The sequence below is a fragment of the Gopherus flavomarginatus genome, chromosome 5 (genome assembly GCF_025201925.1).
Source record: "Gopherus flavomarginatus isolate rGopFla2 chromosome 5, rGopFla2.mat.asm, whole genome shotgun sequence".
Taxonomy (NCBI): domain Eukaryota; kingdom Metazoa; phylum Chordata; order Testudines; family Testudinidae; genus Gopherus; species Gopherus flavomarginatus.
Window position 1 is genome coordinate 5,817,958 of NC_066621.1, and position 14,405 is coordinate 5,832,362.

The 14,405-nt window shown below is 55.0% G+C and overlaps 1 protein-coding gene across 1 annotated transcript; it reads left to right on the forward strand.

The window, feature by feature from the left end:
• The first annotated feature begins 714 nt into the window (after positions 1 to 714).
• On the forward strand, positions 715 to 7,576 carry LOC127051390 (glycine N-acyltransferase-like protein 3). The gene is made up of 5 exons (XM_050953654.1): positions 715 to 792; positions 4,635 to 4,742; positions 5,082 to 5,208; positions 5,580 to 5,700; positions 7,093 to 7,576. The coding sequence occupies exons 1-5, from the start codon at positions 715 to 717 to the stop codon at positions 7,574 to 7,576; spliced, it is 918 nt and encodes a 305-aa protein (XP_050809611.1).
• Positions 7,577 to 14,405: the final 6,829 nt, after the last annotated feature.

Here is a 14,405-nt window from a genome sequence, read left to right on the forward strand (position 1 = left end):
TGGCCTCCTTTCCCCGGAGGCCCCTCTACCGCTGCGCAGAGCAAAATCCCAATCAACTGTGCCGTGTGGCTGCAGGGATGTCACCGCCTCTGGGCTCCAGGACTGGCAGACTCTGTTAATGGTTCATTCGCTCGGGGATAAAAGGCTGGAACAGCCCCTGAAGGTGAGAGCGGCAGGGACCTGGCAGCTCCACAGACACCCAGGAACTGCTCCTTCTCCTGGCACGGAGTCACCCCAGGTGAGTGGGATTGTAGCCCTGTACAGGCAGTCCTAGCATCACATGGCCTTAGAGCAGCCTTCTTATTTTGGGGTATCTGGTGAGCACAGGGGCTTCACCCAGACTGGTGAGTTATTGTAGGGTCTCTGGTGAGCACAGGGGCTGAGCACAGACTGGTGAGTTATGGTAGTGTCTATGGCGAGCACGGGGGCCGTGCACAGACTAGTAAGTTATTGTAGGGTGTCTGGTGAGCACCGGCACTGTACACAGACCAGTTAGGTAGTATAAGGTCTCTGATGAACACACAGGGGGCTGCGCATAGACTGGTGAGCTGTTGTGGGGTCTACACAGTGTTTGCTATTTTGGCAGGGCTGGGAGCTGGCAGCTGGTCTCTGGGGTTGGGAGGACACAGTCACAGGGAACTAATGGGTCTCCTGCCCCGCAGGTGTCCCTCGCACTGTTCTGCTGGAAGCTGTGAAGGCCCATCCCAGCCAGCGATGCTGATCCTGAGCTGTCCCTCCAAGCTGCGGCTGCTGGAGGGGATGTTACGGCGAGGCCTGCCTGACACGCTGCCGGTGACCTGGACTCGCCCACCCCTGCAGGGCTGAACCCTCCCACCCTCAGGCTGGGCAGAGAGCAGGGGAAAGTCCCTCAGAGTCCCCTGGGTGATGGGGCACATATTGGGTTGGGGTGCAATCCCCTGGGTGGGGGTACATGGAGGGTTGGCCCCTCCACCTTGTCAGGGGGTAGCAGTTTGGAGGGCAGACCCTTTCTCCAGATCGGGGGGCAGCAGTTCAGGGGCCAGGCAGGCTCTCATAGATCCACAGGGGATGTGCTGTACCCCAGCTTGTAACCAGGCCCCTGGGAGCGACCCCTGTAGTGGGCTGGCGCCTGAGACTGCACACAGCTCACGGGGCAGGCCCGTGACCTCCACCACTGGGCCTTTGACACCAGCCCTCCCATCTCTCTCTGTGGCTCCCTGCAGCGAATGCAACCAAGCCAGATGCCAGCAGGAGGCTTGGACCGGGCCCCTGTGGTGTATGTTGGCAGAGACCCCGGTAGCCTTTGCAAAACACAGGAGCGGTTCATTAGTCCCCTGGCTACAGACTCCTCAGGTTAGCACAAGGAATCAAAGGTTAAGCCACAGCCCAGCCTGGCCAAGCCTGGGCAATGAACCAGCCAAGAAGTCACGGGCCCCATGGCTGGCTCTGGCTCTGTCCGTTGTTCTTAGGCCAAGGTGAGAGCTGCTGAGACCCCCCAAAAGCCGGCTCTTAGCCCCGTATCCTGACCCCTCGCGGCCGCTGTTCTTCAGCTGGGGGCCTTTCCACTGCAGAGCCGTGAGGGGGGAATCTCGCTCGCTCGGTGTGAACGTCTACCCCGGCCACTGGGGTTTACATGGTCTTTCCCGACCCGTGTGTAGTTTATTCCCTTGGTTAATGATGCTGGTCTCCAGCCAGGCAGTTACATGAGTCACAACCCGTCCCTTCCCTTCACACGCTGCGCAGAGCAGTACAGGATGCAGAGGGAAACTGAGGCACACATGGGATTCAGAAAGATACTAAAGAAAGCTTCTACTTCTTCACAAATTACCCCCACCCTGGGTTAGGGGTAAGAGCAGGAGGGCAGGCCCCTCCCTCAGGTTAGAGGTAATGGTTGGATGAGGCCTCCCCAAGGTCTTCTCCCTGGGCCTCCTCCTCACTTGCCCTCTGCCTCCAAAAGTCCATACCCAGCACCAATGCCTGCGTAGCTGCCAGGACCTGACCATCCAATCAGAACACAAGCGGGCTCTGTGTCAGCCAATATCAGTATGGGCAGGATTTGCATAAGCCAGTGAACATGTGGGCGGTTCCATGGCAGCCAATCATAGTGTAGGACAGCTGGGTGCCTGCCAATCATGACTGCCCACCACCACCTCCCAGCTCCCAGTTCTGAACTTCCTCCTGGTCCTTGCCATGGCTCTGACCCACCCACCCCCAGCTACACCCTTGATAAAATGGGCATTTTTGTGATATTTGTGTGCCTCAGTTTCCCCTGGCTACCCAGTGGGGCAACGAGATTGATTTTGCTCGCAGTGCTAACTGACGCAGGCAGTTTGCTTTCGGTTAGTGCTGGTGGTGGGATACTCAATGTGCTAGTAGCAAAGCACAGTCCGTCAAAGGAAACAGCAATAAATGGTGTATAACCACCACCCTAAGAAGCACATCACAAACCAGTGCAAAGAGAAAGGGCGAAGCATTGAGAAGTTCAACAAGGTGCAGCTGATTGCAGGCTGGAGAAGGGTGACAGGACTCAACAGCAGGTTCCAGACCCAGGTGGTGTTTGATGAGGGTCCGAGAGTGACAGAAGCAGCAGCAGGGTGTCCTCACGACCTGGTTCCCCTGCAATGGATTTGAAGCGATAGGAGTTAGCATGGAAAGCAAAGGAACTAGCAGACCGTGAGAGGGAACCAGCTGGCTGTGAGAAGCAGCAAAAACCTGAAGAAATGCAGCAAAAGCTTGATCTGGAGACGTGGAGGGGCTAGAGAACCCATCAAGGGGTAAGTGGGCAAAGGCCCCAGGGATGCTGGATTCCGCAGGGAGCTGGATAGCAAATTGTCTGTTTAAGGAGGAGGAGGGGCTGTAGACACCAACCTCACTGCCTTTGAGAAGGGTTGTGATTTGAACCTGGCTGAGTCAGCAGACCAGATCTGCTGTCTCACTCCCATACTCGGTCCCCCAAAGCCATAGAGCCATACAGCCAGATGGACGACGTTAATACTGGGGGCTAGGAGCTGTTCAAAAAGGCTCCACTGCTTATGTTTGACCTGACACCTGAGGCTTATATAAAAGGGTTTTGGGGCGTGCAAGAGATCCAGGCTGTGACCTAAATGGAAGCCACCTGCCTTCTGGGAGAAGCCCTCCCGCCGTCTCCAATCCCAGTGCAGACACAGGACTCGGCAGGGCTGGTAGTCATGGTTCTCCTGGACATGGGCTCTGACCTGAGACTTTCTGTATCACTTTCAGACAAAATCCAGTCCCCGATCCTGCCCCAGCCAAGGGTTTGAACCCCAGGAGTCTGAGGCTCAGACTGGAGGTGACAGTGAAAAGGCAAATAGCTCGGCCGGCAGGGAGCAGGGTTCCCCACATGCCTGTAACACTAAGGAAAGGCTGTTAAGCTCAGGACACCTGTCTGTCTGGAAGTAGACCCCTGTATTTGAGTGGGGCCAAGAAACATCCCCCACAATCTCCACACGGGACATGTGAGTCACACGGGCTCTGCAGAACTTCCCTGAGGCTGTGGCCAAGGGAGCCAGCTCAAAGCCTGCTCTCCCTGGGGAAACAGAGTCAGAGCTGAACCTAGTGGGAGCTGAGACCCCAGCTGAGCATGGGCAGACACGGGCAGGGCATGGCCAAGGTTAAGACCTGGAATCGCAGCCTGCCAGCAGAGGGGTCCTGGCCTGGGGTGAGGGCAACAGATTAACCCCATGGGGGAAATGGATTCCTGGCGTACACACAGCCCTGGGGTTGGGACATAACCAGCGTAAGGAAGCCCCCTGCATCACCAGACCCTGGGACACCACTGCCCCAGAGACATGACTGGGCTAAGACCAGCCTTGTGGGGGACACACCTACACTGATCCCCCAAATGCTCAAGGGGTCACTCCCTACCCCAGCTGAGGGGTCAGGACACCCCAGGGAAATTTCAGAGGCAGGTATAAATATACAAGCAAGAATCAGGCTAGAGATAACGAGGTTTTTATAGGGCTGGGTGTCACCTCCCTCTGAAGGAGGAATGATGGGTCCTTAAGGAACTTGTTGAAATCAACTCAGATCACCAAGGAGGCCAGAGAGACAAGGCAAGCGCTGCCGACTCCTGGATTTCCCTGCCTCTCAGCCGGGAGGCTGAGCAGAGACCCCATCTCGAGAGCACAGGACTGGGAGGTGGGGGCTGCTGGACAAAGATGGAGGCTTTCACGTGGAGCTGGCCAAGGAGGTCAGACAGACAGAGACAACCTGGAAAGGGGCTTTCGCTCCAGCTTGGCTGGGCCCTGGCTGACGGCAATGGACACTGCTTTACCCCCAGTTCTCTCTGCTGACCTAAGGCTGCTCCGTGACTCATAAACTGGCCTGGCTTGACAATGCTGCCGGGTGTCGCTGCAAACCCAGGCTGGGGTGTGGGAGCCCCCCAAAGAGCGACCAGGTCTCTCCAGGGGTCTGGCTCAGTGGGAGGCACCGGGCAAAGATCGCGGAGTGGAGCAGGAGGGCTGGAGCCCAGAGGCTCCATCTCAGAGGCTCTGGCCTGCCCTGCAGGAAGAATGGGGCTCCCTGGGGGTCTGGTATTTTCAGGCCTCCTCCAAGGGGCAGAGTAAAAGCTGGGGCCCAGCACCGATCCAGGGGAATCAGGACATCCCCGGACTCTGAACCCTGTGTCTTGGCAGGTCTACGGCACTGTGATGCATGTGAACCGCGGGAACCCGGCTGGCCAGGAGGTGCTGGTGGATTCATGGCCAGAGTTCAAAATGGTCCTCACCCGGCCACGCAGAGAAGTGCGGCCTTTGCTGGGGCCCTCCCATCCGCCTTGCTCCCCTCCCCGGTCTGACACCATCACTGACCCGCTCCCCTCCCCCGCCTGACACCATCACTGTCTCACTCCCCTCCCCGACTTCCTTGCCCCTTTCCCTGCTTGGTGTTATCTCTACCCCTCCTCCTCGTGGCTGCCCCACCTCCCCACAGCCTGTCTCCCCTTCCTGCTACCCAGACCCCCGGTCCCATTCTGTCCTAAGCCCCCTGGCTCTGTTCACAGGGGCCCTTCCTCCCACCTCAATCTCTTACTTGGGGCCGGAGGCAGAGGCTGCGCTCACCCCCAGGCAGTGTCCCCCCTGCAGGTAGCGCAGGACCCAAGTGATTATTTCACCAACTTGTACACGGCCTTCTACCGGGACGAGGGTGCCTGCCGGGCCCTGCTGGGGAACAGCCGCGCTGTGAACTGGGACCAGGCCTTCCAGATACTGGGTGAGCCCCTCCAGCCCTGTTCCGTCCAGCACCTGCCATATGGGGGGCAGGACCGCTCCCCTACCCCACAGGCCAATAGCCCTGAGGAGCTGGCCCAGGCCCCTCTCCCCACATGGGCCACAGCCCTAAGGGGTCCACCTGAGTCCCTGCCCATCCCCCACAGGCCAATAGCCCCAAGAAGCTCGCCTGGGCCCCTTCTCCCTCCAGACCTGGATCCTGAATGCGTCAAGCTTGGGAACCCCCAGTTGGGTCATGCCAGCTCACAGTGGCCCTTGGCCTCTCCCTGCTGCTCTCCCCCACTGGGCTGGGCCCCCCATGTCCATGGGCACCTTTTGGGGGCTCCTGCTGACAGCGCACAGCTGTCCCTACAGGGCTGCAGGACGGGGTATATGAGACCATCAGAGAAACCGCCAGGGCCAGAGGGCTTGATATGGAGATGTATCCGCACCGGCCACTGCTGCACCCAGACCCCCCTGCCATGCCCCAGTACCGGTAGGTGCCCCCCAGATATGGGGTGTGTTGAGAGAATGGGGAAATGCACACAACCAGCCTGTGCTAGATGGAGGGGGGAACGGGGCTGGGGGAAGGGAAGGACCCCGGGGTGCCAGGCCAGAGGCCTCCATTGTGCCCCAGATCTGGTGTCAGTGAGTTCCCCAGGCTATGGTGCTGACAGAGTGAGGCCATCACCACAGCCTCACACAGCCCCAGGCCTTGGGCATATGCTGCCAAGGATTTCCCATCCTGCTCCAGAGCAGGGTTGAGTCAGCCCTAGAGCTTCGCCGGGGGCAGGGTCAGCCCAGCCTGGCCAAGGAATCTCCTTGGTCCCAGGATGGGGAGAGCAGGGGGAGGGGCAGCCTGTAACCCTTCGGTATCCTGGGACGGGCAGCCAGAGGTCCTTGACCCCCGAGCCGTCCCCTCTGAGGGGAGGGGGTTCCAAGCACAGAGCCCCCTGGTCCCCGGGCAGGGGGTTCGCTGCCCGCTGAGCCCTGGTGCTTTCATGTCAGGGAGCTGAGCTTAGCCAAGGCCAATGAGCAGCGATGACTCTGCTGGGGCTGGACTGGGCCCTGTCAGACAGCCCCTGTGCTGAGGCTATGGGAGTGTGTCGATCCCCTCCCCTCCCCAGGGTCACCTTCCCCCCATGTGCCATCTCCTGGCTCGATCCCCTCCCCTCAGGGATCCCCCTTCTCCCCAACGCTGGGTCTATCGCACCTCAGCCTCATGCCCTTTCTCCTTGTGCCAGGTCAGTCCCCCTCCAGCCTCCCTCCCCTCCATGGGGGGCACTGGGGGGAGCGTTATGGGGGCTAGAGCCACCCAGGATTTGCCATAGCCTCCCCTCCCATTGCAAAGGCCAAATGTTACGCAGCAGCAGGGGTGGCAATGCCATACCGCGCCCCCCTGTAGCTCTCGGCTGCTGCTGGCAGCGGTGCTGCCTTCAGAGCTGGGTGGCACATCCCTCCCCCACAGAATACTCTCCATGCCTCCTGCACCCCAGTTTGGGATTCAGCAAACCCTCCCCACCAAATTTGCTATCCAGCCCATCTCAGCCTCACAACCAGAAAGAGGATGGCGCCCCTGGACTCTGCTCCCCACCTATGCCATGTCAAATCAGCTCAATTTCTGCTCCCCGGGCTCACTCCCTTGTGCCAGGTCGAGCCCCCGGCTCACTGCACCCTGCCTCCCAAAGCTGGGTCAATCTCCTGCTGTGCTCACACCTCCCATGTTGGGTCGCTCCCCGCTCCCCTCCCCTAGACTTACCCCTTCCCCTGCCCATGCTGTTTCTACTTCCTCCCCCACACCCTTCCACACTCACCCCCTCGCCAGGTCAATCTCCACTGTTCCTACCCCATCCCACATATCTCTTGTCCCCCCTGCCCTGTCTTGCAGGCCTGAGAAGGGGCTCAGGCTGGCCCCCGTGTCCCTCGCCCACGCCACGCTGCTCAGAGACACCTGGAAGTTTGGGGAGAACAGCTGGAGCCTGCGCTACCTGAACCTCCTGATCTGCCACTTCCCCAGTGCCTGCCTGCTGGACCCTGAGGGGACCCCCATCTCCTGGTCCCTCACAGCCCCGCTGGCTTTCCTGACACACGGTTACACCCTCCCAGAGCATCGTGGCCAGCACCACACAAGGGCTGTAGTGGGGATGCTGGCAGCACAGCTGCATGCCCGCGGCTTCCCTGTTTACACCGGGGTGCTGCCCCACAACGAGCCTTCACTGCACACCCTGCGATGCCTCGGCTTCCGCGTCCTGCCTGGGGTGTTCTACCAGTTGGTGGTGAGGCCTGGGTTCGCCCAGTCCCAGCCAGCCAGTGCCCTGGAATCAGCCCAGAACCCTGCACCCAGCTCTGGGGAAATGCCACGCGCCCAATAGCACGTAGCATGGGGGGAGGGGAGAGGCAGAGAAGGGGACACAGCCTAGAGCCATGTACCCAGCTCTGGGGGACAGCTACGCTCTGCCAGCACATAGCCCTGGAGGGAGGGAGGAGACAGGGACATGGACCAGCCATGCCCAGGGACCTGCCATCCCCGAGAAGGGGACACTTTGACTAGGGGAGCTCAGTTGTCAGCCCTTGGGAAGCCGAGACCTGGTGGAGGAGACTCTCTCATACTCCATTATCCCCTGGAGCAGGGCAGACGCTCAGTAGGGGGCGCTCTCCCCGGCAGTCAGGGCTCAGCAGGGGGCGCTCTCCGCTCACAGTGCTGCCCCTGTGCCCTGTGCTGTGGGCTCAGCAGGGGACGCTCTCCTGCTCCCGCTCCCTTCCCCACTGTACAGCCCTGCTGGGCCCGAACACAGGGAGGAGCATCCGCTCTTCACCCTTCCCCCAGAATGGACGTCCTTCGCCCTGGGCAGGCGACGTGTGACTGACCTGCCTCCTGCTAGCCCCAGTGCACAGGCTTCTCCTCCCCATGTAGCTGGTCCCAGCTGCAGCCCCAGTGAACCGTGGGATTGGGGGGAGGGGACTCCCCACACACATTAGACATGCAGGTGCGTGCAGGATGCTGTGGCTTCCCCAGGACCCCGCCTGGGTGGACTCGCTGTGGAAAGTGCATGGAGGGGCATATGCTGAATGCTCCTAGGTCAGACCCAGGAAGATGAAGCCATGTGAGCTTCTTGCCCTGGAGACAGTCTGCTCAAACGGAGAGGAGGCTCCCCAAAGTCCTGACTGGCTTTGTGGGGAGCAGTTCCAGAGCATCGCCTGGGGACTCCGTGCCACGAGAGAGAGAGGGAAATGCATTGAACAAGGAGACCGCGCGCCCTGCCAGAGCCCAGACCTCCATCCCCAGACCCAGGGATTCTCTGCCCCGATTCTCCACACCGAGCCTGCACACTGGGCTCCACCAGGGCCTGAAACCCAAACTGCCTCCAAGTGGCTCGTGGCCACTGCTAGGACAGGCACCCCGGCCGGGACAAAGAACCCAAACCCATCCTTCTCGGGCCCACTATAATGGGAAGTCTGGAACACCAATTAAACAAGGGGTGGAGAGTTAGGGTACAGAGCTTCATTCCTGTAGGCAAAAGCCTAGGCTTTAAGAATGTAGGTGTATTCTTATCACTTAGCTAGTTATAGGGGTACAGAACGAGAATCAAAATCACAGTCTGCCTGTTTATAGACCTTCTCTCGCTGTGCTAGTCTGAGGCCCTGTTCTTAGCCTAAGGCCTTTGGCTAAGGAGCAAAGGCAGCCATAAGCTGGGAAGCAATAGGTCATGTCCTCACCAGTCACCCTGAAATAAGGCAGCTTTGGACTGTTCAAAAGGTGATCCGAGCTGTCACCTCCAGAGAAAGGGAAGAGCCTAGAAGATTTAAAGAGATCTTAGTTTGATAGCATCCTGTCTGGCAAGAACTCACCAATAGCTGGGGTGTGAAATCCTCATTTCTTTGTTGTTCTGTCACTGTAGTCCCCACTTCCCTATTGTTTGTCTGTATAATCTCTGCCTGGTTCTGTGATTGTATCTGTCTGGTGTGTAAGTCATTTTGTTGGGCGTAAACCAATTAAGGTGGTGGGATATAATTGGTTAAATAATCATGTTACAATATGTTAACATTCAATATTTAAATTTCAGTAAAATAATTGGTTACTATATGGCTCAGCAGAACTCAAGTTTTACTATATAGTCTGCAGTCAATCAGGAAGTAAAGGGAGGGAATGGGAACAGGGACACAGGCAAGGCTCTGTGATGTCAGAGCTGGGAAGGGGGACACTGAGAAAAACAACTGAAATCATTTCTAGCTAAAAGTACATCCCAATAAACATCGAATTGTTTGCACCTTGACGGACCTGTGGGTGCACATGGGCGTTACTGGACTGGCAGAAACTGACCCACCTCAATGGAGGAGCCGAGAGGACAATGGGAACCCCAAGGACTGACCAATCAAGATGTACCGGAAGCCCCAGCAGACTGACCATGTGAGCCCAGCATGCTTTGCTAGGGGAGGACGACGGACCAAGAGGAGACAGGAGGGGTGATAAGACCTTGGCTCACAGAGACACAGCAGCTCTGCCCTGGGGCTGACAGATGGAGACCGCAGCTGGGCTGGGTAGATCCCTTACACTGGGTGCACTGACCTAAGGATGCTCACCTCCTGCAGCCAGGTGACTCATACTTGGTTTGCAAGGCTGGTCTTTGTAGTTGCAGATCCTCACTGGAAGCATCACATCCTGAAGGGGCCCAGGACAAGTCTCCTGCAGGAGTCTGGCTTTGGCTGGATTTGCTGCAGGGAGACAGGGATCGCTGGTGCCGAAGGCCCAGTTTCAGAGTTGCTGAGGCCACATACAAGGTGGCACCACCTGGAATTCAAAATGGAGATTGGGAGCACAAACAACGCTGAAACAAGCATTTAACATTAAACTTGGACTAGAAACTTGCACATTCTTACAGAGCTGTGCCTGGGGTTGCCAGGTTTGGTTGGACATATTCCTGGAAGTTTCATCACATGACAAAACAGATTAATCTTTAATTCCTGCAGGGTTGGCAATCCTAGATGAACTGTGACAGGTTCGGTCACAGAAACCCCCTTGGGACTGCCACCTGATGTGCTGAGACTACCTCTGAGCCTGTTTTCCCTGCCAGCTTGGGTCTCCAGTATCCTGTCTTGTTGAGCCAGACATGCCAGTCTGCTTCAACACAAACCCCCAGGTCTGAATCACGTGCCCCAAAGCTGCAGACTTAACTGAAAACAGCTTAAGAAGTGTTCCTGTCTCTAGCACCCAGACATCCAGTTCCCAATGGGATCCAAACCCCAAATGAATCCATTTTACTCTGTATAAAGCTTATACAGCGTAAACTCATAAATTGTTCGCCCTCTATAACACTGATAGAGAGATATGCACTGCTGTTTGCTCCCCCAGGAATTAATTACTTGCTCTGGGTTACTTAATAAGTAAAAAGTGATTTTAGTACAAATAAAACGTGGGATTTAAGTGGTTCCAAGCAATAACAGACAGAAAGAAATAAGTTACCAAGCAAAATAAAACAAAACACACAGATCTAAGCCTAATGCAGTAGGAAACTAAATGCAGGTAAATCTCACCCTCAGAGATGTTCCAATAAGCTACTTTGACAGACCAGACACCTTCGTAGTCTGGGTCCAACAATCACTCACACCCCCATAGTTACAGTTGTTTTTTCCAGTTTCTTTCAGGCATCTCTTTGGGGTGGAGAAGCTACCTCTTCAGCCAGCTGAAGACAAAACGGAGGGGCTTCCAGGGCCTTATATTGGCCTTGGCTACACTGGGGCTTTACAGAGCTGCAACTTTCTCGCTCAGGGGTGTGAAAAAACACATCCCTGAGCACAGCAAGTTACAGCGCTGCAAATCTCCAGTGTAAACAGTGCCCCAGCACTGGGAGTGCAGCTCCCAGTGCTGCAAGCTAATCCCCACAGGGAGGTGGAGTACCTGCAGCGCTGGGAGAGAGAGAGCTCTCTCCCAGCGCTGGCGCCACGACCACACTTGCACTTCAAAGCGCTCCCGTGGCAGCGCTTTGGCGTTTCGAGTGTAGCCAAGCCCATAGTCTTTCTCTTGTGCCACATCAGAGCCACAGAATGGGGTCTCTAGCCACCTGGGCAAGTCACCTGTCTATGAATGATTCCGCTATTTGGAGGCCCACGCCATTGTTTACATGTTAGTTTGAATATTCCCAGGAAAGGACAGATGGGGATTGGCGTCTCTCAAAGTCCATTGTTAGTTAAGTGCTCCCAATTACTTGAATAGCCCCTTCACACTATCTGCCTCACCTGCTTCCTACAGCAATGATCATGTCCCTCAATATACTGGCAATGCTCCTACTTATACAGCCCAAAATGCCGTTAGCCTTCTTGGCAACAAGGACACACTGCAGACTCATATCCAACTTCCCATCCACTGTAACCCGTAGGTCCTTTTCTGCAGAACTGCTGCCTAGCCACTCGGTCCCTAGTCTGTAGCAATGCATGGGATTCTTCCATCCTAAGTGCAGGACTCTGCACTTGCCCTTGTTGAACCTCATCAGATTTCTTTTGGTCCAATCCTCTAATTTGTCTGGGTCCCTCTGTATCCTATCCCTACCCTCCAGTGTATCTACCAATCCTTCCAGTTTAGTGTCATCTGCAAACTTGCTGAGAGTACAATCCACGCCATCCTCCAGATCATTAATGAAGATATTGAACAAAACTGTCCCGAGGACCAGCCCTTGGGGCACTCCGCTTGATAAAGGCTGCCAACTAGATATGGAGCCTATGATCACTACCCATTGAGCGTGATGACCTAATCAGATATCTATCCACCTTATAGTCCATTCATCCAGCCTATACTTCTTTAACTTGAAGGCAAGAATACTGTGGGAGACTGTCCACTGCTTTCCCCTCATCCGCAGAGCTGGTTATCTCGTCATAGAAGGTAATTAGGTTAGTCAAAGTGCTTCAAAATTGATTCCTTAAGGACCTGCTCCATGATTTTTTCCAGGGACTGAGGTAAGGCTGATGGCCTGTAATTCCCTGAATCCTCCTTCTTCCCTTTTTTAAAGATGGGCACTACATTAGCCTCTTTCCAGTCGTCCGAGACCTCCCCCGATCGCCATGAGTTTTCAAAGATGATGGCCAGTGGCTCTGCAATCACATCTCCCAACTCATTTAGCAACCTCATCTGCAGTGCATCCACCCCCATGGACTTGTGCTTGTGACGTTATTGATATAATGTGGGACCATTTAGAACATGGTTGCAACCAAAGTCCTGTAGTGGCACCAAATCTTATGTAAAGGGGTCACATAAGGTGTCTAAGACCAGGTTATGGGTTGCTGGTTATGATTATGCTGTCTGTATGAATGTATCATCTTTTAGTTGAAGTTTCAAATATTGGCTCTATCTATACTGTCTGTACTTCAAATTTATGCTATGCTTCTGGGTGATGTCCCAGACAAGCTGATGTTAGTTCTGCCTAGCCTGCTTGATGGCTCATTAAGGACCATCAGCTACACAATTGACCGACTGAGAGAAGGCAGATACACCTTGTAACTCAGCAAAGTATGCAGGAACTTGCTCAGGTGACTCCAGACTCCATTTTGCTGTAATTTTCCACAGTAAGAACAAAGAAGTGTTCTTACACCTGGAAAAAACGGATGCCTCATCTCCATCTGGTCTTCAGTCCTGCTTCTTATCTCTGGAGGGACTTTGCTACAAACTGAAGCTCTGCACAAAGGACTGATGAGCCATCCCAGCAGGGGATGTACTCCAGAGACTTGATTTGAACAGGCAGTTTACTCCATCACTGCTACAAGGCTGAACTATGAACTTTGCCATTGCTGTGTGTAATTGATTCCATTTAACCAATTCTAGCTCTCATCTATATCCTTTTCCTTTTATGAATAAACTTTTAGATTCTAAAGGACTGGCAACAGTGTGATTTGTGGGTAAGATCTGATTTGTATATTGACCTGGGTCTGGGGCTTGATTCTTTGGGATTGAGAGAACCTTTTTCCTTTGTTGGAGTGTTGGTTTTCATAACCATTCATCCCCAGGACGAGTGGCACTGGTGGTGATACTGGGAAACAGGAGCGTCTAAGGGAATTGCTTGTGTGACTTGTGGTTAGCCAGTGGGGTGAGACCAAAGTCCTCTTTGTCTCTGGCTGGTTTGGTTTTCCTTAGAGTTGGAAAAACCCCATCCTTGTTTTAAGTGATTTGTCCTGAATTGGCACTGTCAGTTGGGTCCCACCAGAACTGCATCGTCACAGTGCTCGTCCAGCTTTTCTGAATAGTTCTGAACCACTTCTTTCTCCACAGAAGGCAGAAACACTTGGAAAACATTTGCAGATGAGATTCAGGAGAAAGAGTCTGTACTGAAGGATACTCCCTGGTACTTTTTCCTCCCCTATTGGAGTTTCTTTTGTTTCCCTTCCTGCTTGATGACTCTGTTGCTTAAATGTAAATTAAGCAGAGCACCCATTCCTTTATTCAGACAGGCCTGTTTGCCAGCCTCAGGTTAGAGCACGTGTTAACACCATAAAGGGGAATATTATCATTTCACGTACAATGTTGTCACACACATATTTTATCAGGGCAATACTGACCGGCAAATTATACATTTACAAATAATAGCTTGCAAGGTTGTACAAAGATTATTACAACAGTGGGTACGGTGTGAACACAAGGGTACATTCTGTCACAATCCCCTACCTTACCCCTCTCAGTCATTTGTTCATGAGGTGGGGACTTTTCTCAGCTTCCCTGAAATACATAAACCATGGGAACTTGCATTGTCACTCTGGCCTCCTTTCCCTGGAGGCCCCTCCACCTCTGCCCAGAGCAAAATCCCAATCAACTGCTGCAGGGATGTCACCGCCTCTGGGCTCCAGGACTGGCAGACTCTGTTAATGGTTCATTCGCTCGGGGATAAGAGGCTGGAGCAGCCCCTGAAGGTGAGAGAGCAGAGATCTGGCAGCTACACAGACACCCAGGAACTGCTTCTCCTGGCACGGAGTCACCCCAGGTGAGTGGGATCGTAGCCCTAGTACAGGCAGTCCTAGCATCACATGGCCTTAGAACAGCCTTCTTGCTGAGACCCCCCAAAAGCCAGCTCTTAGCCCCGTATCCTGACCCCTCGCGGCCTCTGTTCTTCAGCTGGGGACCTCTCCACTGCAGAGCCGTGAGGGGGGAATCTCACTTGCTCGGTGTGAATGTCCACCCCAGCCACTGGGATTTCCATGGTCTCTCCAGACTCTCCTGTGTAC